Below are 25,411 nucleotides of genomic sequence, written 5' to 3'. Positions count from 1 at the left end.
TTCTCCCCCTATCGAGTTGCTTTCTTCCGAAGATTCTCCCCCTATCGAGTTGCTTTCTTCCGAAGATTCTCCCCCTTCATCGATCTCGGGATGTACTTCGGCTGTTGTAGTACTTACTGTCGGTGGCTCGGTGTCTATTGAGGTGTCAGCTTCTGAAGGTTCTTCGTAGAGTTGCAAGAACTTTTCCCAAAGTTCTTTTGCGCTTTCATAATATGCGACCTTTTTGAAATCTTCGTTTGGTATTACATTCAGAAGATAATATTTTGCCCGCCCATTTGCCATAGACTCCTCACGTTGCTTTTCGTTCTAGAGGCGTAGATCGAGTCTTTCTCCGTTCGTGTTCTTTGGTTCTTCATAACCAAATTTCATTATTAAAGAAATACCAGAATCTGAGTTAAGGTATACCTCCATATTTTGTTTCCAGATGGAAAACTCCCCCTCGAATGCAGGTGGGTAGTCGCTAGCTCCGGCCATCGTTTTTGTTGCGTCAGATAAATAAAAGCATAAAAGAAGAAAACGAGGCAACAAAAGATTTACTTGGTTACAACCGATGTAGTTGTTAATCCAAGGAAGATTAAGCTCAAAAACTCCTTCAGGCGGAGAAGCCTCTTACAGCGTTTAGGCACAGAAAATAGAAGCTTAACTACAACTAAAGCACACAAGTGTTTGGAAATAGAATGATCGTGATTGTTGAAAAGCTTCTGGACCAAGGCTATATTTATAGCCTTGGTCGGGGCGCCTGGATGGGTTCCGGGCGCCTTGGGGGGATAAAATTTATCCCCCAACGGTTGGATCGAGTCAAAGCTCAATCCTGTGAAAAAGTCCCTTCCGGACGCCCCGGATGGTTCCGGGCGCCCCGGACAGCTCCGGGCACCCCGGATAGTTCCGGGCGCCCCGGAGCCAAAAGTCAACCCAGTTGACTTTTGGTCCGTGCTCTCTTCTCTGGTTCAACTCGCCTCTGGTCCGGGTCTTTCTGCTCCGGCTCCGCTTGCTTGGGTGATCTCTGACATCCGGAATAGGGCTCACCCGAACCCATCTTCCGGTCTTCTCGAGCGTGCTTCCCTCCGGCTTCTCGTCCCTCGGAATTACCGCGTGCCCCTTCTCGTCCACCAGCGTACTCATCCGCAGACTTCGTCTCTCGGTCGCACCCCGTGCCGACCTTCGCGCTAGCTGCGTCTCTTGCTCCCCGAGCAATCTTCCGCTCCGGCTTTCGTACCTCGGAACCACCGCGCGCACTTCCTTCTCGTCCGCCGGTGTACTCTTCCGCAGCACCTTGTCCCTCGGACGCACAGCGTGCCGTCCTTCTCGCTAGCTGCGTCTTCTGCTCGAGTACCTGTGCTCCTAAGCTCCTGCACACTTAGACACAAAGTTAGAAATAACGCAGGACCTAACTTAACTTGTTGATCACACCAAAACAACCTTGGGGTTCCAACATATTATTCAAAGGCAGTTCTATGCTTTAAATAGGAAAAAGCTGCCATGATCTGATTGGATGAGGCTGAATCTGGTTCTCAGCTAAGAGTGCAACAATGTGGTGGTTAGGAAGGAGCGTTCAAGCTCATAATAGGTCAACATAGGTTTGGGATTCAGCTTGCATCTTCAAGGGGGAAAAGTGCGGCAATGACCTTTGACTAAAGAGGTAGCAATGTCGGAGCTCGAAATAGGTGTTGGAGTTAGCAACCGCCAAATAGGATGTGCTGAATTTGGTGAAAACAGCTAAACATGATGGAAAGAAGGGCACTATTGAGTGATTGTGAGAGCATTAGCTTGGGCTTGCTTGCTGAGGCATTGTAGGAAACACACCAGATTCAGAAGAACTTACTTGAAAGAAGTTGGTTGCCTGAAACAAAGGAGACAGCAAGAGGAAATGTTCTTTTGTGTTTCGAAAATGCCCTACTTAGTGAGAAACAAGAGCAGCTCAAAGCACTAGTGGTTGCTTATGATCAAGGGGAAGAAGCCAACTGAGCTATCTAAGCCATTAGCGATTGAGTGAAAAGAACTAGAGTCAGCCACATAAGCTGCTCTTGAGACAACTAACAAATAGAGAGTGAATTGAAAGAAGAGACTACAGATCAAAGATTCAGATGAGGGGAGGTTGTCAACTTGACTACATGGGTCTCCCCTTTTAAAGAACACTATTCAAACCTAACCCTAGAAGGGGAGCTTTAATATCATGTAGAAGTTGGGAAAATCAACATGAACTTATTAAATAGAGCATAACCATCTCATTTCTCATGGTAAAACCCTAATCCTGAAACACTTAATATGTGATTAAATGCATTACTCTATCAACACTATTAACCTAATACTCTAACTACCCTTAATATTTTTTTCTACATCTTATATTGTTAAGGTTGATATTTTAAGAATGATGACCATGATTGCACCTTCGATAAGGCTATCTACAAAGACAATTTTGTATGCGTGTTTGAGAAGCTCATAGACAAGCAAGAAGAGGTAAAGGAATAGAGGCTCATCTTGTCTCAAGCTCATTTTGTAATTGATCCATGCTAATACTCGTTGATTTACGAGGTAATCTATGCTGTAGAAAGTAACATCTATACAAAATGTAGATGCCGAAGTGGTTCCAAACTAAATTTGCAATTCCTTATCTTAAAAGCCTTTTGGATATCTATTATGGAGACTGCCATTTGGTATTAATTAATCCAATGGTGTAGCTGACCGTTGATATAACACTGTGAATATTGATAGGAAGGTGTCTTCAATCTGTCTTCTTAAGAGAAAGTTAACTTTTGGCTGATTTATTAATTGCATAAGTTTGGTTCTTTGTTTAAAATAGCCTATGTTGGTTCTAAGGCCGATGAAAAAGGTTGGGAATGGTGTTAGGTTGCCAATTAGCGTCAAACACAAGTGAATGTTCTATGAATGGATCCATCAAACTATTTTATTAATGGTAGGTTATTTTTGGGAAGGAATGCGTTGTAGCGTTCAATTGCAAACGTCTCAGCAAAGACTACTATATCTCTATGAGGACTTATATGTAATGTTAAATATACAAGAGTTCTCATATTATAGGTTGGATAAGAATAAATATTATAGGAATACCGATTGTTTTAAATTTGGAATATGGAATATAAGAACACTTATTGGTAAAACAATGAAGGTAGTAGATATGATGCTTTGAAGAAGAATTAATATTTTGTATTTACAAGAGCCAAAATGGGTAAGAGAGAAAGTAAAGATGATACAAATGTCACACTCGAAGCGGGACCAACAAGTTTAAATAGGATAGTCCAAACAACTCCTAGCTTAAAATCGGATAGTCTAAACATGCTAATCAAAGCCTAATGGAATTATCCCATTAATTTAATATTTTTCTCTATAAAAACATTCCAAAAATTTATAAATAATTATATTTATTTGACACATTATCAACCTATTATTATTCTTTTTAGTTTGATTAGTAGATTTATTCTAAATGGAATTTTAATAAGATATAAAATTGATTTGGTCGCATTGCAGTGTCTGATTGTAATGTATTGGCAAAGACCGCTACGTCTCATGATAAATTGGGTGTAGTGTTAAATATGCAAAAGTTCTCACATCATAGATTGGATAAGAATAAAAATTATAGGAAAACAATAGTCTAAGATTTAGAACATGGAACATAGAAATCCTTAGTAAAGGAGGTAGTAGATACGACATTAGGAGAACAATTAGTATTTGTGTGTACAAGAGACAAAATGAGTAGGCAAGAAGGCAAAGATGATAGAGAAGTTAGGTTTTAAGTTATGGTATACAGGAAAGAGTAAAACAAGAAATGAAGTAGATATTTTTGTAGATAATTCGTTGAAGTATGAAGTTGTAGAGTAGTTAGAAAGAAGATAGAATTATAGCTATCCAGTGACAAAAGAAAAACATAATTAGTATATATACACCAAGTAGGATTAGATGAAGATTCCAAATCAATATTATGGGATGACCTAGATAAAGTATTAAAAAACACTCTGCTAGATGAAATGATTTTAATAGGAGGTGATCTAAATGGACATGTCGGAGTGAAAAATGAGGAATATGAGAGGGCGCATGAGGTATGAATTTAGAACAAGAAATGAAGAAGGAAAACTATATCGGATTTTGTGATAGCATATGACTTTATACTAGCTAATACGATTTTTTAAGAAATGAGAAGAACTCTTGATCATGTTCAAAGGTGAGAATAATAAATCGAAAATTGACTTTTTTTTGTTAGGAAGAGGGATAGAAAGATTTGTAAAGATTGCAAGATTATCCTTGAGAAAACTTAAAATGCCCAATATAGGTTAGTAGTATCAATAGAAGGAAAATATACACGACTCCTAAAATTAAGTGATGAAAGTTAAAGGATGGGAAACAAAACATATTTAAGGAGAAGGTAGGAGTACAAGCATTAGTAGAAATATACGATGACTCTAATACAACATGAGATAAGATAGTATCAAAGTTGAAAATAGTAGCAAAAGTCTACTTGGTGAGTCAAAGGGGCATGCATCACCAAGTAAGGAATCTTGGTGGTGGAATGAGAAAGTACACGAGAAAGTGAAGGAAAAACGAACCAGAATTATATATTCGTAAGACCGAGAAAAATTTAGAAAAATATATAATAGCCAAGAAAGAGGCTAAAAAAGTAGTGAATGAAGCAATGACAGTTATATCTAAATTTAGATACAAAAGAAGAGCAAAGAGACATTTATAGATTAGCTAAAGAGAGAGATAGGAAGACAAGAGATCTTATCCAAACAAGATGTATTAAAAATTAATGTAATAGGGTACTAGTAATGATGGAGAAATAAAAGAAAGGTGGAATTGATATTTTCATCAACTTTTTAATGAAGGTCTAGGTTAACCAACTTAACTTAGGTAATTTAAGTAGGTCAAATGAGTATTAAAATTTAAATTTTTATTGTAGAATTCAAGTAGAACAAAATTTAAATGTGATGCAAAATGAAAAAGCCATTGGACTAGATAATATTCCAATAGAAGTATGGGAGTGTCTAGGGAAACAAGGTATTGAATAACTTATAAAATTATTTAACATAAGATTGAAAAAAAATGCCTTATCAACAAAGAGTAAGTGCTTTATTTTCTTTATATAAAAACAAGGGAGACGTATAAAATTGTGCAAACTATAGGGATATTAAACTAATGAGTTATACTATGAAATTTTAAGAAAGAGTAATAGAAAAAATATTAAGGAAGACGTCCATAGTGATCGGAAATCAATTTGTGTTCATGCTTGGAAAAAGCTTATGATAGAGTCCAAGAAAAATTATATGAAGAATTCTAGAAAAGATATGTGTTAGCGTAGCATATATTGAACTAATTAAGGATATGTATAACCAGAGTGAAGACTTTAGGCGGATTAACTGAAGCATTTTCAATAAAGTTAGGGTTACATCAAGGATCAGTTTTTAGTCCCTATCTTTTTACACTAATCATGGACGAACTTGTAGGATACATTCAAAATACAGTACCGTAGTGCATATTGTTTGCAGATAATATTGTTTTAATAGATGAGACACGTGAAGGAGAAAATAGTAACCTATAATCTTGGCGGGAAACACTTAAAGTGAAAGGTTTTAGGCTTAGTAGAGTAAAAATAAAATATATGAAATTTAAGTTTAATAATATTAAACGTAATGTAATTGTTAAGATAAGAGAAGATAAGTTGTTTAAGACTAAGAGTTTTAAATCTTTAAGATCATTTTTTTGCAAGAGGGATTGAGAGAAATATTTTACATAGAATATAAGCAGGATGGTTGAAATGGTAGAGGGCGTCGGGTGTTTTATGTGAGCATAAAGTACTTCTAAAACTTAAAGGGAAGTTCTACAAAATGACAGTTAGACTTGCTATGTTATATGATGTTGAATGTTAAGCTATAACTCGAGCACATGAGCAGAAGATGAGAGTTGCAGAGTTGAGGATGTTAAGGTGGATGTGTGGACATACGAGAATGGACAAAATAAGAAATGAGAGCATTAAAGAGAAAGTCGGAGTTGCATCTATTGAGGGAAAATTCCGAGAGACACATTTAAGATAATATGAACATGTAGTTAGACGATAATAAATGCTTCGATTAAACGGTTTGAAACTATGACAGATATACACATCAAACAAGGAAGACAAAAAAGACTTGATTAGCAACAATAAAATAAAATATATTTTTTTATATAGATGATTTAATAGGGGATTTAGCCTAATGATATAGAAGAATTTTTATAACCGACCCCACCTAGTGGAGAAGACTTGGTTGTTGCTGTATCAAATTGATTTGGTCCTTATTAATAATTTGATCATTTATCAATTAATAAATTAATTTGGTTAATAAATTTATTCTAAATATAATTTTAACCAAACATCAAATTGATTTGTCCCCATCAATAAATTTAATTATCCTACTAATAAATTAATTTATTAGTTTGATTTGAGATGGTAAATTCTTTTTTTCTTTCCTTTAATATATATATATATATATAAAACAAGAAAATTTAAGTTTTAAGTTATGGTAGCAAGAAATAGAATATGTATTGTTGTATATAGTTCGATAAAGGATAAAATAGTAAAAGTAGTTAGAAAGGGGATAGATTATAACTTTCAATATAGCGACGGCGAAAGAAATTATTAATATAATTAGTAATTTAGTATATATTCACCTCAAGTATGATTAAATGAAGATACCGAATATAAGTTTTGGAAAGGCATAGATGAGGTAGTACAATCCTCCAAACGATATGATTTTAATAGATCTAAATAGACATGAAAAAGTGAGAAATGAGAAATATGATACGGTACATGAGTGTTACGGTGTTTATGATAGCATATGAACTTATAATAATTGATATATTCTAAAATAAGAGAAGAACACTTGATTACATTTAAAAGTGAGAACAATAAGTCGCAAGTTTACTTTTAGAAAAAAGGATAGAAAGATTTGTAAAGATGGTAAGATCATCTTTGCATCAAACTTTGCTCAACATAAGTTAATATTATTAGATATGAGCCTCAAGTATTTTCTTAGTATCAATAGCAGAAAAACGTGCATGACTCGTAGAATCAAGTGGTGAAAGTTAAAGGAAGAGAAACAAAGTATATTTAAGGAGAGGGTAGAAACACATGTATTAGGAGAAATACATGGCGACTAGAATACGACATAGGATATAAGAACATTGAAATTACCCACACAAGATCTCTAACATCAAACTCCAAGTGCTAATGCTTTTGGTTTGTAGCGTGTTTGTACTTGGAATTTGAGATAGACTGATGTTCATGAACTACTTTATGGACATCCTGTAAGCAATTCACAAAGTACTTTACCATGGTCTGTAGTCTTGCTTTTGCAATGATAACCTGGTTCTGATAACCTAGCTCTGTAGTCTTGCTTTTGCAATGATAACCTGGCTCTGATACCAAGTGACGTGGCAGAAACTATTGAATCTGAACGCTGGAAACAATTTTCTAAAGACCTATTGATTTAGCAGGGCATCCAAAACTCACCATCTTGGGAAAAGGAACGCCATAAACGTTTTTTGATAAAAAAACAACGCTAAGGTCTACCTAACAATAGGTGACAAGCATTCTTAGCTATTACATCACATCAAACATCTTTATATTTCAGACCAATAGAAAATGAAATAAGAACCTTCTTTGACACCGATACCTCATCTTGATAAAGCTTAGGATGATTTTCAGAATATTTAATATTTGTACAACTTTAGACACAATATTTTCACAACTTCTAGCATCGATCACAAAACGACACACCTTGCCAAGAATGGTACATTACTGAAAAATAATACTCCGTAGTCAATCATTGTCCACTATCTCTTTCGGCATCAAATAGGAACACCGAACTACTAATGTTGTTCCAACATCTCCTTCCAATAGCACTTCGTTTATAGCCTCATCATACACTAGGTCTCTTGTGAACTCTTCTACGCCTTCTTTACAATCATCATGCTCAACAAACAGTGCTTCCTTTCCTGCACCCTTTTTACACTCCGACTGCTTGCCCAATCTCTCCATAGTTGAAACACCTTATACAATCACTGCTTCCTTTATTAAATTGATTGACACCTTTATTCACTTCGACACCGCTACTACTACCAACAGTCACACCACTATGCCCTCCCGTTGTTGTGTTCGAAGGAAAAAAACTCACTACTATGACTTGCATGTTTTTCCACCATCAACGCTGGTGTGCATCAGACACAGAAACGGGGTTAAACATATTCATAGTATCCTGACTTGGATATTTCAAACCGCCAATATACCTGGCCACCAACCGGTCTTCAGTTTCTTGTATTTGTTATTGGTAATTAAATGAAAAAAATTCAATGGTATATTCATCCACTGATCGAGTGCCTTGCTTTAGGTTCTGCAATCTCTGATACATTAATGAAATTATACGACAAGAAGGTTGCCCGCATGTGCTTTTTCTTCTCCCAACCATTAATTTTTGCCTTACCCAACTTGTTTCGGGTTAATTTTAGTTATGGCTACCATGCAACGCTCTCCCATGCAATCTGGTGGCATTCAACGGCACACACTTGTCTTCTGGCACCCCTTAAAATCCAGAATCTCCTCTGCAAAGGCTAGCTAGTCCAGAAACTCCTCAAGTTGTAGGTTGCTCTGAAACTCAAGAATTTCATCAGTTCTCATGCCTGTCTCCTAATACTTATGATCCTCCTCTACTATTGCTATACGATGCCTATGGGGAACCTCCTTATAAACGTCCTCCTCACAGTCACTAGCCTCCATATTCGAGTTTGCCCGGTCATTGATATTGTGTTGGATCAGATTTCCCCTATTTTGGTTTTCCCAACATCGCTACCATCTTCTCTATTAGCTAGTCCACACCCCGTTTAACCCGTTCGTCAAACATTTCTTAAATCTCCATATCACATTCAAAAATGTTGTCTACGCGTTGCTGTCTTTTTGGCGTTATGATTACACAAGATCAGTTCGGTTCTTATACCAAATGATGTAGCGGAAACTATTGAATCCTTTGATTCAAATATGAATGCTGAAAATAATCAGCTGAATCATCCAAAACTCGTCGTCTTGGGAAAAGGAATGCCAAAAATGTTAATTGATGAAAAAACAACTGTCCTAAAATTTTCCTTAATGGGCGGTTGACCTAACAACGCTGGGTTGATGGGTCGCTAGCTACGAGCGTTTTCTAATTTACCCAGGTGGCTTGTGGAAAACTTTCGTGGGATTGGGCTGATCACCCAAGATTAGTTAGCATAAACTTAAATAGTCTCAAAACCCTAACTCTACAAAAGACGAAAATAATCTCCAAATGATAAATAAAGGACTAAACTCTTTCAAAGCCTCCAAAAAGTCTTTAAATGACAATTTTTTTGGCTTAAACTAGCCGTTATGGGTTACACCTGGTAACAAATGTAGAACTTTGAACAAACTTTGATTTGATATATCATGAGTCTCGTGACTCAATATGAGTCAAAAGTTATGGTCTTTCAAAGCTTTGCTCTTCCACATCATTGACTGAGATATATTTGCACACCTTTTGAATTCATGCTTTTGATATAGTGTATGCAACCAGTCATCAATACTTATGTATATCTTATTGCAATTTAACACAAGAAAGTGAAGTGAGAAGTTGTTCAGAGGATGTTTTCTGAGCTGGCTCCTAATAACAACTTGCTTCTTCTACTACTAGGATGACAACAAGGTGGTTATTAAGAGGAAAACAGAGCTGGGTGGGACATTTTCTATAGCAAGCTGGATATTGTTCCTTGGTCTTTTATCTGCGTAAGTGATGGATTTCATTCTCCAACATGTGTATGTTGAGTGTTTTAAAGGATTGCTATTTTAACTTCCATGGTTGAGTTGTGCATACAAAATATACAATTGTTTGTGATCATATTAGCGGCTCAACTGTATCACTTTGACAGGTTGCTGTATCAGATAATTACGAAAAGGAACATTGAAGTGCATAGAATCAGACCTGCAAATGCTCCGGATTTGCTTTCTTTTGTTAATGACTTGGAATTTAACATAACAACAATTTCTAGCATGAGCTGTTCCAATTTCCGTGGCCCTGATTCCCTGTTGGTTGGAACTCCTGGCTTCATTGACTACAGAGTTTTACCTTTGTCTGTCCATCATATTCAATATAATTGCCAAAATACTAGTAGTGGTCCTTCTCTGTCTATTAAGTGTAACAACTGCCCCATTCCTCGAAGAGATTACTATATTTCATGGCAGTTCATTGACCTCCCAAATCATCCTGCCACTGCTGTTGGTTTCCAGTTCAACCTATCAGCAAAAGATCATTCTAATAATAGGCATGTTAGCTTTGTCAGTGGAGCAATGACGTCGGACAATTATACAATTGATGAACCCAAAACATTCAGAGGATCAGAAGTGAACATATTGAAGATTCATTTGTTTCCTATGGCATATAACAAATTGAACAATTTAAAACTCATTCAGCCTGTATTTCACGACTTCATCTCTGGATCATCTTTTTCTGTGGCCTCGGATCTCCAAGCATCTCTTGGAACTTCGAAGGATGGTTTAGTCAATACCACACTTTATATCAGTTCTCTCTCTGATTACATTGTGGAGATTAGCAATGAAAATATGATAGGCATTGGTAAGATTAACATTTTCTTTCATACTCATTAAACTTCCATTATTTCCTGATTTTATTGTTCACTCAATTTTCTAATTGTTATATATATTATTCATTTGTTTACTTTGAAGTAAGAAAAGCATATTTCATGTATGCTAATACTAAGTAGGTCAGTCAGCCTAAATCCTATTGGAAAGAAATCAGTTACTACTTCAGTGTACAAAGAATAACATTGATGCTTCAAAGCTTAATATACTTCATTGTTATATTCGGTGTAGGGTTTTTATTGTTAGTTATAGCAGTGGTTTGATGATCAAGACTCCTTGCAGATTTAGGTTTCTTTGGAAAAATTCTAAAATTCAAACCTGTAAGGCTTAATACATGGAAGCTTGTCTCAAAAGTTAAAATGTTAAATGATCCAGAATTTTTCATTCAAATATCTGTTTCAACCTTCAGCATTAGGATTCCTGGCTTCCTGCTTATATGAATTTTGAACTCCTAATCTTGTGAAATAAGCTATGTATGATTCTTAAAATTAACATCTAAAGAAAGTGAGAAGGAAACTTTTGGAAAAATGAAATTGGGACAGTGAAATTTATAGGCTTCTTATGCTACCTTGGTTTGTAATAATAGGCATGATGTTAGAGTTAGGTCAGGATTTATTGGTTTGGTTTGTATTAAGTTAGGAAGATAAAACATAAAGCAATTATAAACATTAAAAAAATGCACAAAATATCGTCTGTGTGGAAAAGTTAATATTTTATAGTAGAACTTTTTTTTTTTGAAATATTCAAAGACCACATTTGATTTGAACTTAACAATAGATTTATAACAACATGATTTTCTATTAAATTATATAAGTCATCAAGTCAAATAAGGTATATGCACTAGCAGCTTTGGTCTATCCATTCTGTATATTACCTTCTATTGTCTTTCTACCCAATAGTTTTTCTTGACTAAGTGAAGAAATCTTCAAAATTCTGTTTTTTATTGATATTATCCTCTAGGGTTTGGTTTGAGACTGATCCATATTGACTTGGTATAAGTTATGATTAGCACCCAATGGGTTTAGGCTTGATTACTTGAAGGTTGTAAATTAGTGTAATTTCACTTACAGAAGTAGCCCTTAATGACAGGATATAACTAAGAACTATACCAACAATAAATAACTTAAAATATTAAATGTTTCAGAATTTTTCTTTCAAAAATCTGTTCCAACCCTTGCAACCTGATTGAAACCTCAATCATTGGCTTTATTTCTAACTACTTCACCCATTTCATTTAACTTGTTCCTAAAGACCCATTTAGTGTCAACAATGGTTTTATTGATAGGTTTAGGTACTAAGTCTTCATACATAGTTTCGATCAAACTATGCTAGTTTTCCTTGCAATCAGGGGAGGGGCGGAGTAGGATATTGGTTCAGTGGACAACAATATAATGTAATTAATAAAGCAAAAGAATATAAAATCTTATAATCATAAAGTAAAAAGGGCAATCCGGTGCACGAAGCTCCTGCCATGCGGGGTCCGGGGGAAGGATCCATTATACGCAGTCTTATCCTATTTTTTGCAAGAGGTTGTTTCCAGGATTCGAACCCGTGACCTTTTGGTCACATGACAACAATTTACCATTGCGCCAAGGCTCCCCTTCCCGTGTCTTATAATCATAAAGTACTATAAAATAATTACCTTACAATTGTTCTTTTTGAGTTTTTATATTTTGAAACTTTGTACAATAGCTTCATTATCAACTGTTAGGTTGATAAAGCTCAAGTCTAATTCCTGAATCCGCCCTTAATTTTTTTATACCATATTGCAACCAATCACCAAATTTCTTAAATCATGAAGGATTGAACCGTCTAAATTGGCTTACTCCAAATTTTTGTTTTGGCAATTCATAGCATGAAGGCTGACATGAACCTTTTTGCAAATGTGTAATGTAAAATAATTCCTTTTTACAAATATGTCCTTCAAACAATATATATATATAATAAATTTGTTTGAAAAAAATGTCCAAACTTGTCCATGCAAGCAAAAAACAAAACCTCCAGTTTAAGCTTTCTAATTAGTAATTACTATCAAATTGGTAAAATAATAATAATATAGAATTACTAAATCGAGTCATAATCTAATCCAAAACAGCTAATAAAAAATAAATAAATAACTTCTAAGTTTTAAAACTAACAATCCAAACTTAAAAATCCTAAAGCCATGAATCTATGGCATATGAAATAAATCATCTTTTCATCCCAAATGTCATTCCTCAAGTAAATAAAAACCAAAATTCTAAAGCATCATATATTATTGGCTCAAAATCTAAATAACGACACTACCAAAAAAAAGGAAAACGAAAATTAACCTTAGTAAGGTTTCAGTTGCACAAAGGATGTCAGAACGGTTTTTAATTGTTTTTCTATGCCGGCTGCCGGCAACTCTCAAACATGGATTTGAATTAATATAAAAAAATTCTCCTGGGGCAAAGGGTGGGAAGTAATAAAAAAATTTATTTTCTCACTGGGCCAATGTAAGCTCCACCCATGCTTGCAATGCTATCACCCAGTCAGTTCAAAAATGCTTTGTCTAAAAACTTAGGTTCAAGTTTAGAGATTAGTGCTATTTGGCATAATTACAGTAGGATAACCTAGTTCTGACTCCTTGACGTGAGTCTTCTATAATTTGTTCAAGTGGTCGATTAGAGGGTAACTCTATGTGTCCTAGTATTTTGTAGTTCACTTGAGCTTAAAGTTTGATTTTGCTAACTGATAGGTTCTTCTTGACTTATTAGTGGAGTTGGCCGATCTTTATTGAAGTTGTTTCTAGCTCTCCCTAAATTGTTGCTTTCTAAAGTTGTTTTTTTTTTTCAAAATTTATGTTGATGTCTTGACTTAATTGAGTTTTTCTTGGATTATGTTCATTAAAGATTACATTTGATGTTTCTTCTATTTTTAGGGTCCTTTTATTATATACTCTATAACCTCTACTATTTGTTGAGTATCCTAAAAATATTCCGTCGTCTGTCTTGTTTGAGAATTTAGCTAAATGACCCTAAGTATTTAAGATATAAATTTGAGATCCAAAGCAAGTATTTAATTGAAGGAGTTGTAAGTTGGTATTTATTCAAAAGTGTTCCATTTGTATGTACTTGAGCCTAAAAGTGGTCAGGTAAGTTGTATTTGTTTAACATAATTCCGGTCGCTTCTTGGGTAAGAAAACTCGTGTTTGTATCCATTTTCTAAGTAGACTTTATTAAACCTATAGTTGTCAAATTCACCTCCGTGATCGCTTCTAATTCTTTTAATTTTAGTATGCTTTTTCATTTTCAATTAATTTAGAAAATTGGATTAACTTATCTAATGTTACATCCTTGTGCTTTAAGAGAAACACCAAAGTGTACCTAGAGTAATCATCCACTATTACTAAGCAATATTGATTTCTATTTGTAGATTTAATTCTATTACTTTCAAAAAAGTGTATGTGAAGACTTTCTAAAACAAATGAAGTCAACTTGAGTTGATTGGTTTGTGAGTTGATCTTGTTAATTTGTTTTCTTGACATGCATCACAAATATTATATTTAGGTTTGATTAGCCTTGGTAGTCCCTTAACTAAATCATTCTCACCTATTTTCAAATATATATCTTAAGTGAGTGTGACCTAGTCTCTTGTGGCACAACTATTTTCTCTTGTTGTGTCAAAAGACACTAGAATGCGAAGGTGGGTAAATTATTAGTGCAAACGTTTTCCTTCCTAATTCCTACTAATGTCAAATCATTTTGTTTGGTTGATCTTACTAGACACTTAGTGGAGTGGAACTCCACTTTGTATCCACTAGCACACAATTGACTTATACTAAGTAAATTATATCAAAGATTTTTAACATACAAAACTTTCTTAATAATAAAATGGAAATCTAACTCAATGCTATCTGACCTGAGCACTTGTAGCTTATTATCGTTTTTGAAGCTGACCATTTTTAACTTTTTGAGGTTGAGGCTGGTGAACTTTATTATTTGTCTGGAGCACCTGTTATTTAACATCCATTTGTTTTGACTCAATTGTTCCTGCATTCAAACAATGAATTTGCTATTTTGCTACCCAATATGATTTATGTCCAACCTTGTTAACTAAGCTAAACTTAGGAACCCAAGTGTTCTCACATCTAATATTAACATTTGGTTTTCTACTTAACAAACACATCCATGAACAATGTTTGACATTTGAGTTAAACCCAAGTCTAGATTTGTTGTACATGGCCCGACCCAAGTATTATGTCTAAATACTTAGTCTAACGTGAATCTTTCCAATAGTGACTTTAACTTGAGCTTTCAACAAGGAATTCTCTTCCTCAAATTGTGAAACTTGTGTTGAGGTTCTCGCTTGAACCTGCTTAGTTGATAAACTAAGGTTAGTTCCCCCCTTCTCAAGGAGTGTTTTAACTCTAGATTTGGATTTAGTTAAAGTTTTAGTCAAATATGGTATAATAGAGTGAAGTCCGTCAGTTTTAGGGTTTACCTCATTAGTTGACTCATTTGAGTTGCTATTCTCATCTTGATCTCGATCTAATTTTGAGCTTGAACATGAATCTGACTCAGTTTCTACTATCTTGATCACCATTTGCTTGGAGGGTTTGTTTAGTTCTTCCTCTAAATTTGAAGAAGATCCGTCCCTTGTTGTTTTTAATGCTTTCTTCTTCTTTGATTTCTTGGGTCTTTCCTCCTTATCCTTAAGTTGGGGCTTGTAGTGTCTGTTTTTATTGCATTTAAACCAACTTATGTTCCTTTTAATTGATTGGTCTTTCTTTTCTATCTCCTTTTTGACTCCTTTTCAAGTGAGATCCTTCCTATTATTCTGTTCACCATATTTGCTATCTCTAAAGCTATATCTTCTTCATCGCTATTTGGTTCAGATTCACATTCGGACTCGATTTCAAGCTTGGATTTAGTCTTTGGCTTGGCTTTGGGCTTCATTACTTTACTTTTTCCCGCAACCAAAGTGATACCCTTCTTTCACATAACAAAGTTAGTTGCTTATGCAATTTAAATTCACAAAATAATTTATCTGATTTAATATAAACAAATCTTGAGATACATTATATGCATCCACTATGAACTCCTGTAAAGTAGTTTGAGGAATGCCTTTAATACGTACCTGATCAAGTCACTATTTTGAAGTTGTTCGTCGATTACATGAAATCTGTTTAGTATTTCCGTGAGCTGGCTTACTAATTCTCCATCTTTTATCTCATAGTTTTGTGTTTGACTCAATAGGAGATCTCGTTTTGCTGTTCAAGAGTCAATAGTTCCCTTATAGAATTTGATTGGTTTCTTCTACAATACAAGGTTTAAAATCTCAACTCATGTTGAGGTTTCATCCTAGATCAGAACGATACGGTTTCGGTATTGTATCATGTCGTACTGATATGATTTTAGTTTTTTTTTTATTTAAACGTGAAATAATCTTCAACTATCTTAATTTAGAATGATCACAGGTGTACAAGATTATAAGTGTTTTATTAAGAATCATAAACTTGACATACCTTTATCAAAATTTTTTAAATAAAGGACATATAACATTTCCTAAGTTAATTAATAGAGACATTCTCAGATAAAATTATATGTTTCATATGTTTAGAAAATAAGAATTCTAAAAGTAAAAAAGCTAAATATCTTAATATTCATGAATCTAAATTTTAAATTGATTCTATATTTTTTCTATAATAAGTATATAAATTAATTAAAAAATGTTACGTTATGTATAATAATTATATAAATTAACTATTTATTTATTTAAATTAATTATTATTTTAAATAATATATATTTAAAATGATAAAAAAATCAGAATATTAATTAAATAGTAAAACATAAAAAATATAAAATAATTAAAAAATATTAGAATATTAATATGATTTATTAGAATTTTTTAAATTTTTAAGAATTTTTTAGAATTTTTAAATAAAATTTAAATTAGTAAAATTAATTTTCAAAATATTAACTAATAAATTTTATTATTATTGTTTTTTAAAATTTTAAATATATTTATATTTTATTAGGATAATTTAATTAGACTATATAAAAGCCTCTTCGAAATATCACACTTAACTTAGGAAATATTTGAATTAATTAAATCAAAGTATTTAATTTTTAACAGTAAAACCCTAAATTCAAGATCTTTGGGGCACGCTCCTCCGGCGGCGCCGGAGAGTCGCGGGGGACGCCTTCGGCGCTACCGGAGGAGTCGCAGGACTTCGGCGCCGCTGGACTGGTGGCGCCGGAGGCATCCTGCGACTCTTGCGGTGGCGCCAGAGGTGTCCTGCGACTCCTCCGGCGGCGCTGGTCGCGATGGAATCGCGACATGCCTTGTGTCGCGCAACGTCTAGCGCGCGCGATTGTCGAGCACTTGCGAATGTTGCTCGACGACGAGTTCGCGCTATTGTCGCGCGTGTGATTCCTCTGTTGCGTGCACGCGATGACATCATGACAAAATTGTTGCTAAACTAGTGTCGGTTTCAGTGCGTGGGCGGAACGGTAAGTTTCACTTGTTCCACCCAGCACGGAACGAAATTTTCAACCATGCCTACAACTCCTTGGCACTTTTGGAAGGTCTTACCTTGCCAATTTGTTCTTTGAGTTAGCCCGTATTGTAAGGTGGTTGTGGCCTTAGCATTAGCTTGTGCTTTCATTTTTGGGTTGCTATTCCACAAGTCAAAGCTTAGGAATTGACTGAGCTCATCTCTTGGCAATGCAAACCCCATTTTGACTTTGATCCAATTTTTAATATTATTCATAAGATAGTACTCGATCCTTTCCTTCCAATAGATAAAGTTATTGCTAGCAAAGTTAAAAGTTATTCTTTCTGTAGGTCCATTAAGAAAGAGAGAATGTTTTCCAAGATTCAATAATCTAGGGTAAATAACACAAATAATAATAATAATAATAATAATAATAATAATAATAATAATAATAATAATAATAAAGAATGTTATCCTTTTTGAAAGATTCAATACTCTAGGGTAAATAACACAAATAATAATAATAATAATAAAGAATGTTATCCTTTTTGAAAGATTCAATAATCTAGGGTAAATAACACAAATAATAATAATAATAAAGAATGTATGTAAAAGAAAAAGTTATTAATTGTGATTAATTTTGATTTTGAAAATTGAAATTAATTGATTAAGTGTCGAACTCTCTCTAAGTATGGCTAAGATAGTTAGATCCTTTAGAGTTTAGCTACAACTAGCCAAGCAAGTGTGTGAAGATAGATTCGTAGGGAGTGGCGAGTCTCAATGGATTTTCTTGAAGTAGCCATGCGTCTGAGACAAAATCTTCCTTAAACGATCAAGTCTAGATGACCTTGACTAAACTCACTTAGTTTAAATTGGATTAGATTTAGTTCAAGTTCCTCAACCATGTATCAAGATAGATTCTCAAGCAGTGACAAATCTCAATGGATTCTCTTAAAGTAGCCACGAAAGCCTCCACTCAAGATCTTGTGTACTTATGCTGTTTAGGTCTGTTAGGATTGGTGATGGCTTGCTCAACGAAGCACTTGAAGGGAGAAGATGAGACAACGACTTCACAAGGAGAGACTGACATGTCTTGCAGAGAGATACGAAGAGTCGGTGGTGAACAACGATGTGGGTATATCGGTGGGGAAAAGCGGAAAATGCATAGGAGAAGGATAAATAGGGTTTAGGTATTAATTTTGCATTTTTGCCAAAAAAATTATAGAAATTACAACTAGCTTTAAAATTTAAAAATATAACATATTCATTCTAGTCGGCACTTTAACTTATCTACAATCCATTCCTCATCACTTAATGTTATGAGCATTGTTTTGTAAGGTAGGCTGCTTAGGATCCCCCTAGACACTTTTTGCTGATGATCACTTTGCTTAGTTGCTAGGTTACTGATGGATCGAAAGCGCTAGAGGGGGGGTGAATAGCGCTCGTGGCTATTTTATACGTTTATCGAAGTCGTAAAACACTCGAGTAAAAACACAGCGGAAATGAAAGAAACACAAGCAGATGAACACAGTGGATTTACTTCGTTCGGAGCCTTGATCGACTCCTACTCGAAGGCCCGCGATCCTTGATCGCTTCCGGTGGGCAACAACTATAATTCGTAAAAGTTACAATCTGAATTACAATTAAAGCAGTAAGTAAACTAATACCGACAACAACAGATCGAAGAGTCTGAGCTTTGGGTTGTCGACGTCGAGTAGTAGCACTTCAAGGTCGTCTCGTATGCAGCACTTCACAAAAGAAAGCTTAGAAGATTGTTCTCTTGAAGCTGCACCTCGACCCTCTTTTTATATGACATTGCGCTGGATCCTTTCCGGCGCACGGAGTGACGTGGCCAACCAACGGGATGCTCCACGTGGCGGTCGCGGGGATAAAACTTGGTCCGGGCGCCGGATCCATCCGGCGCCGGACCTCCTTTTTCCGCTTCTCCTGCAAACAAGGTTAGTCCGAGCAAATAAACAATGTTAGAATCTGATAAAACAAAGTAAGGAATAACTGACAGTCTTCGATCTGTCTTTCAGATTTCCAACCGGAAACCCTAGGTCGACCCGACGCCTACTGTTCCCTCTCGGGGAACGCGTCCTCACCTACTCCCCTCAGGAGAGATTACCTGATGCCAGTCCGGTCCTCCAGACTGACTGGACTTTTCGCCTAGGGTTACCACCCCCTAGGACCTAGGGTTACCGCCTCCTAGGGTTTTTCTCCACCTAGGGTTACCACCCCCTAGGATCTAAGGTTACCGCCCCTTAGGGTTTTCCTCCACCTAGGGTTACCGCCCCCTAGGACTTAAGGTTACCGCCCCTTAGGGTTTTCCTCCACCTAGGGTTACCGCCCCCTAGGACCTAAGGTTACCACCCCTTAGGGTTTTTCACCTGCCTAACCGCAGCTAGGACTTTCCTGAAACACTTATTCAAACATGTTAGATCACACACTAACTTAACTTTGAATCCTTTGTCATTATCAAAACTAAGGTTCGATCGTCGGATGCTTCCCGCACCAACAGTTACCCCTATTCGACAGTCCTTTAAAAAAACAGCCTAGGTTGGTCTAAGCAAAAAATCAGATTTTTTTCTTCTATAAGGTCATATATTAAAAAATAATATTAATTCTTTACATTGGCTCACCCAACAACCCACTTGAGCATATATATAAATACTTTACCACTGTAATTGTGATAAAATATTACTAACGGTTGAATTGATTTTTGTATTTGCAAGAAAAAAATACACCATTGTTTACTCACCCGTTTTAGTCAGTGTCATTCAGTTCTATAATGTTCCTTTTGTGCAATAGACAAGAACAAACAAGGAGTGGCAACTCCGTAGTCTTGTTTGTATTATGTGGTGAAATTACTGCTTGTGTGTTAATTATGGCAGCTTTACAAATACATTCTTTTGTATTTATAATATGTTATATAGGTGGTCCTCAATAGATATAGGTCCATGGCAATACTTTTGTTGGCTTCATCATCAGATGCGCTAGAATTCTTCTTAATAACAAAAAAGCTTATCAGCAAAGGCCATAACTCAAGAGAACCAAGTAGTTTTCATTTACACTCCATAAAAACACTTATCCACTTTCATACAGCAATCTATCATCAAATATCACTGTCACCTCTATTATGAAACATTAAAGACATTCATTGTGTTAGAGGCCTCTAGGTAACTAACAAACAGAATAATTGGCTCAAGTCCATCTACACTAAGTAAGCATTTTTCTATTTACACTTCCAACAAAGACTAAATCAATTTTCTTGCACCCATCTTTCACGTACTAGATGGAATGGTGTATCTTCTATTTTGAAAAGTTGAAAACATGCCATTGTTGTCATGGATCCCTAGGTAGCAACCTTAAATGAATAATTGGTTTGAGTGCATTCTTAGGAAATATGACATTTACCAAAGGCGACACCTACACCTATTTCTCTAAATACTCCGCCCAATCGGTTTTGCCCAACCAATTTTTTCCCAACCAACAATCAATTGGCAGTTGATTTTTGATCATCAAACAGCTTTGACCAATAAATGTTTGACGGCTAGTAGTCAACTAGAACTTTTGCTCAAAAATACTTGACAGCCTCAGAGGGCTCAAATTATGAAAAAAAGCATATATAGAGGGAAGCATCAGAGATGCAATGATGCCTAGTTGACAGGTCGTCAAACACTTTTGATCACGAGTGTTAGATGACGGTATAGGCCTCAAAATCAAGAATAGAGAGTAGTATAGATAGACTCATTGAACCACTAGGGGGTGCTATGGTGCCCATCTGACATAAATTTGTAGCTTTTAGAGTTGGTTTGTTAAGAATTTTTAGCCAAAAGTGTTTGATGATCCCTATAGGCCTCAAGATCAAGAAAAAAGTAGCATAGGCCAATTTGATGCCCATTTGACCTGAATTTTAGTCTCTTATATCACCAAATACTTTTTCCCAAAAGTACTTGATGGGTCCTCAAATTCAAGAGAAAATGCCTTCGACACATATAGGATACAATGATGCTTATTTGACATAGATCTGAGGCCTCTAAGATTGTCACACACTTTTTGTCAAAATCCTTGGAAAAAAATGATATATACTAAATAAATAATCATTAGAAGTGCAATGATATCTATTTGGTATGAATTTGAGGCCTCTATGGGCATCTAACACTTTTGGCCAAAAGTTCTTGATGATCTTATATTCGTCAAAGTTAAGATTAAAGAGCATAGATAGACAAAAAAAATTAGGACTGTAATGGTCTTCATTCAACACAAATTCAAGCTCTCTAGGGCCATCAAACATTTCATTTGCTATCTTGGATTTATTTATTTATCTCTTCCTTCCAATTTCAGTTAGTATTGAAACCTATTTCCCAATTTCATGACTTTGGTTGCAAGGTTGGTTTTTGTTTCAGTATGAAGTGTAAATTCTGCTCTGCGTCTTTAGTTGATCAGATTTCAATAACCGCAATGGCGCAATCACTATTTGCAGATTAATTTATGTTTTAAATTCATATGACAATTTTTACAATGAATCATTAATGTTCAATCTCAATCTACCATTTGTTGAATTTTTAAGTTGTAGATTCTCATTAAAGTGAGAAAATAAAACAATTTTAGTTTGAAATTATGCTATTTGCTTTATAGAATAACAAATGCATGATTTCCTTTACATAGTCTATGCTGTGATTTTAATAATTTTGTAGAAGTTTTTATTTTTTTTGTACTGAGTTAATCTATATTTTTTGCATGGAGTATTTTCCTAAGTTATAGTCTCCAGAACCATAAATTTTCTTATCTATTTTCTAATTGCAGTGGGATTCTTTGCGGATGTTGGAGGCCTTTATATTTTTAGTCTCATAGTTTTCCTTTGTTTGTTAATACAGGTATATTTTTATTTTATGCATCATTTACAGTGGTTCTTTCGTTTTGGTTGCAAATACTTGCCATGTATTTTCTTTTTCCTCTAAGCTAAATGTTTTTTTAATTAATTCTTCTTATTATTAGAATGTTTATTTTGAGATCATAAACAATGTAGAACCTTGAAGACATTTGAGTATTCTGATTTGAATGTAAATTAATAGTGGAATATTATTTTTGTCAAGTTAAAAATTGTTATTTGAGATAAAAAGAATAGACACCCTTTATTGAAGAGAGACATATGTATATACAAACTAGTAATTTATCCTAGCAAACTATAATTATGCTAATTGAGAATTAGCTAATTGACATATATATTAACTAAAATATATATAGATAATATAGCAACAAATATACACACTCCCCTTCACGTTAAGCATAAATATTAATCATACGCAACTTGTTACAAAGATAATTAACCCGAATCTCATTTAAAGCTTTTGTAAAAATATCCCCTAGTTATTCTTCAGTCTTCACATATCTCGTAGAAATCAAGTCTTGTTGTATTTTCTCATGAACAGAAGAACAATCAATTTCAAGGTGCTTACTTTGCTCGATGCAATATGAAGAGCTCTTGATTATTACACCATAGTTTTGCTTGTATTGAAATTTTAAGTCCTACTTCAGTTGATATGCCCATGTTATTTTACATAGACTGTGACATAACCCTATATTCTAACTCTACAGTATATCATGACACAACGTTTTACTTCTTACTCTTTCATGAGACTAAATTTTTTATAACAAAGATACACTAACCTGAAGTAGATTTTCTGTCCATTTTAGAACCTGCCTAATCTACATTTGAAAAACATTCGAGTGTGCCCATGATTTGCATATACGATACTCCGTCGGGTGCTCCCTTCAAATAACACAAAATTTGATCTAACCCTACCCAATGATGAATGGTTGAAGATGACATAAACTGACTAACAATACTAATCAAATATATAATATCTGGACGAGTCACAGTAAGGTAATTCAACTTTCCAACCAACCTTTGATATCTCTCAGGATGTTCAATTAGTTTCCCATCTTGTGAGGTGCATGTTCTGAGTCAATTGGAGCACTACTTTGCCCCAATTTTGCTGTCTCACTTAATAGGTCGAGGACATATTTTATTTGATATAGAAATGAACCTTTTTTACTCCTAACTTCAACACCAAAGAAATACTTAGCACCGTCTTTCATGTGAAACTAAGTATAAATGAAAGATTTAATAGATGAGATTCTCGTAGTATCACTTTCAGTGATAACAATATCATTCACATACACAGCTGACAGAATGACTGCTGGTAGAACACAAAATGGTTATACTTGTTTTTTAACATACCAAAATTTTCAACAACCTGACTAAATTTTCCAAACCAAGCACGAGGACTCTATTTCAAACCATACAAAGATTTTCGAAGACAACAAACTCGCCCTTGACTCCCCCTAAGCAACAAACTAGGACGTTGCTCCATATACACCTCCTCTTGAAGATCATCATGAAGAAAAGCATTTTTTATATCAAGTTGATGTAAAAGCTAATGATGAGTAGTGGCCATTGAATTAAACAATCGAATAGATGTCAATTTTGCAACAGGAGAAAAAAGTGTCCGAATAATCCACACCATAGGTCTAAGCATAACCTTTAGCGACAAGTCGAGTTTTTAATCTGGCAATTGACCCATCCGAATTGATTTTACCTGCAAATACTCATTTGCATCCGCTTCCCTGAAGGTAGATCGACCAAGTCCCAAGCGCCATTGTCATCTAAAGCATTCATCTCCTTTATCATTCCATCTTTTCAACGAGGATGAGATATGGCCTCATAGATAGTTTTGCGAATAGAGATAGAGTTAAGTAAAGCAATAAAAGAACAGGAGGAAGACAAACCGTTATACAAAAGAAAAGAAGTAGGATAACACAATAGGAAGATCATCGCTCGGTACTGGATCTGATGACTAAGTAGTAGGTGCAACACAAGAATCAAGAGGTTGACACGTGTAGTAGACTTGAATAATAGGAGTCTTGATTGGATCTGATTTTGTGACTAATGCGAAGGATGTGATAGAATACACCAACAAATCATCATCCTCCCTTTGACGAGCCAGAATAGGTGAGGACAGAAAATAAGGTGTGTCTTCCATGAAGATAACATCAGTTGAGGTAAAATATTTGTTAATACTGGGAACTTTTCTGAAGATATAACCAAGGAAAATACATTTCAAAGAACATCTCGAACAAAACAAATGCTACCAAATATCCTAGAGTGAACACAAAATAACTTATTGGGAAAAAGGATTTTGCAAGGGATCTCAGAGGATGGCATGCGATTAATGAGAAAACATGTTAGAGAAACTACATTGGCCCAAAAAGCTTTGGGAACTATTATTTGAGATAAAAACAATTCATACTTTTATTAACAATTAGCCTAATTGACAGATATATTAACTAATAATACAAATAATATGGTAACTAATATATAGAATAATATCATAACTAATATATATGATAATATGGTAATTAATATATACAAATAATACTCTTCAAGTTGAAGTATAAATATACTTCATACCCAACTTGTTTCAAAAATAATCAACCCGAACCCCATTTAAAACTTTTATGAAGATATCCGTAGTTATCTTGTAGAAATCAAGCTTTATTGAATTTTCTCACGAAGAAAATGATAATCAATTTCAATGTGCTTGGTTCGCTCATGAAACACAGAATTCGATGTAATATGAAGAACAACTTAGTTATCACATCACAGTTTTGTTAGTATTGAAGTTTTAAGTCCTATTTTAGTCAAAAGTTGATATATCCACGTTATCTCACACACAAATATATTCTGACTCTGCATTGAATTGTGACACAATATTTTGCTTCTTACTTTTCCATGAAACTAAATTTTCTCCAATAAATATATAATAATCTAAAGTAGATCTTCTATCCATTTTGGACCTTGCTCAATCTGCATCTGAAAAACATTTAGTATGAGTGTGCCCATGATACCCCGTCCATAAACTGAGTGAACAACACTAACCGAATATACAATATTTAGATGAGTCACGGTAAAGTAATTCAACTTCCCAACCAATCTTCGATATCTCTCAGGATGTTCAATTAGTTCCCCATCTCCTGTGTGGTGCATGTTCTGAGTCATTGAAGTACTACAAGGCTAAGGCTTTGCTCTCAATTTTCTTATTTCAGTTAATAGGTCGAAGACATATTTTCTCTAAGATAGAAATATACCTTTTTTTACTCGTAACTTCAACACCCAAGAAATTCTTTAACAACCCAAAGTTTTTCGTGTGAAATTGAGTATGAATGAAAGATTTAAAAGATGAGATTATAACAATATCATCCACATACACAATTAATAGTATGATACCAACTCTTG

At 34.7% G+C, this 25,411-nt stretch overlaps 1 protein-coding gene across 1 annotated transcript in view; it reads left to right on the top strand.

Annotated features, from left to right (window-relative positions):
- The window catches only part of LOC122052324, a 51,337-nt gene that overhangs the window by 4,660 nt on the left and 21,266 nt on the right, over positions 1-25,411 (top strand). Inside the window, exons 2-4 of the mRNA XM_042613802.1 lie at positions 9,684-9,775; positions 9,919-10,622; positions 21,919-21,989. Of these exons, the coding sequence (XP_042469736.1) occupies positions 9,684-9,775; positions 9,919-10,622; positions 21,919-21,989 (867 nt within the window). The remainder of the gene's footprint in view (positions 1-9,683; positions 9,776-9,918; positions 10,623-21,918; positions 21,990-25,411) is intronic.

Source organism: Zingiber officinale, chromosome 3A (genome assembly GCF_018446385.1).
Source record: "Zingiber officinale cultivar Zhangliang chromosome 3A, Zo_v1.1, whole genome shotgun sequence".
Lineage (NCBI taxonomy): Eukaryota > Viridiplantae > Streptophyta > Magnoliopsida > Zingiberales > Zingiberaceae > Zingiber > Zingiber officinale.
This window is presented reverse-complemented; position numbering and strand designations above follow the sequence as displayed.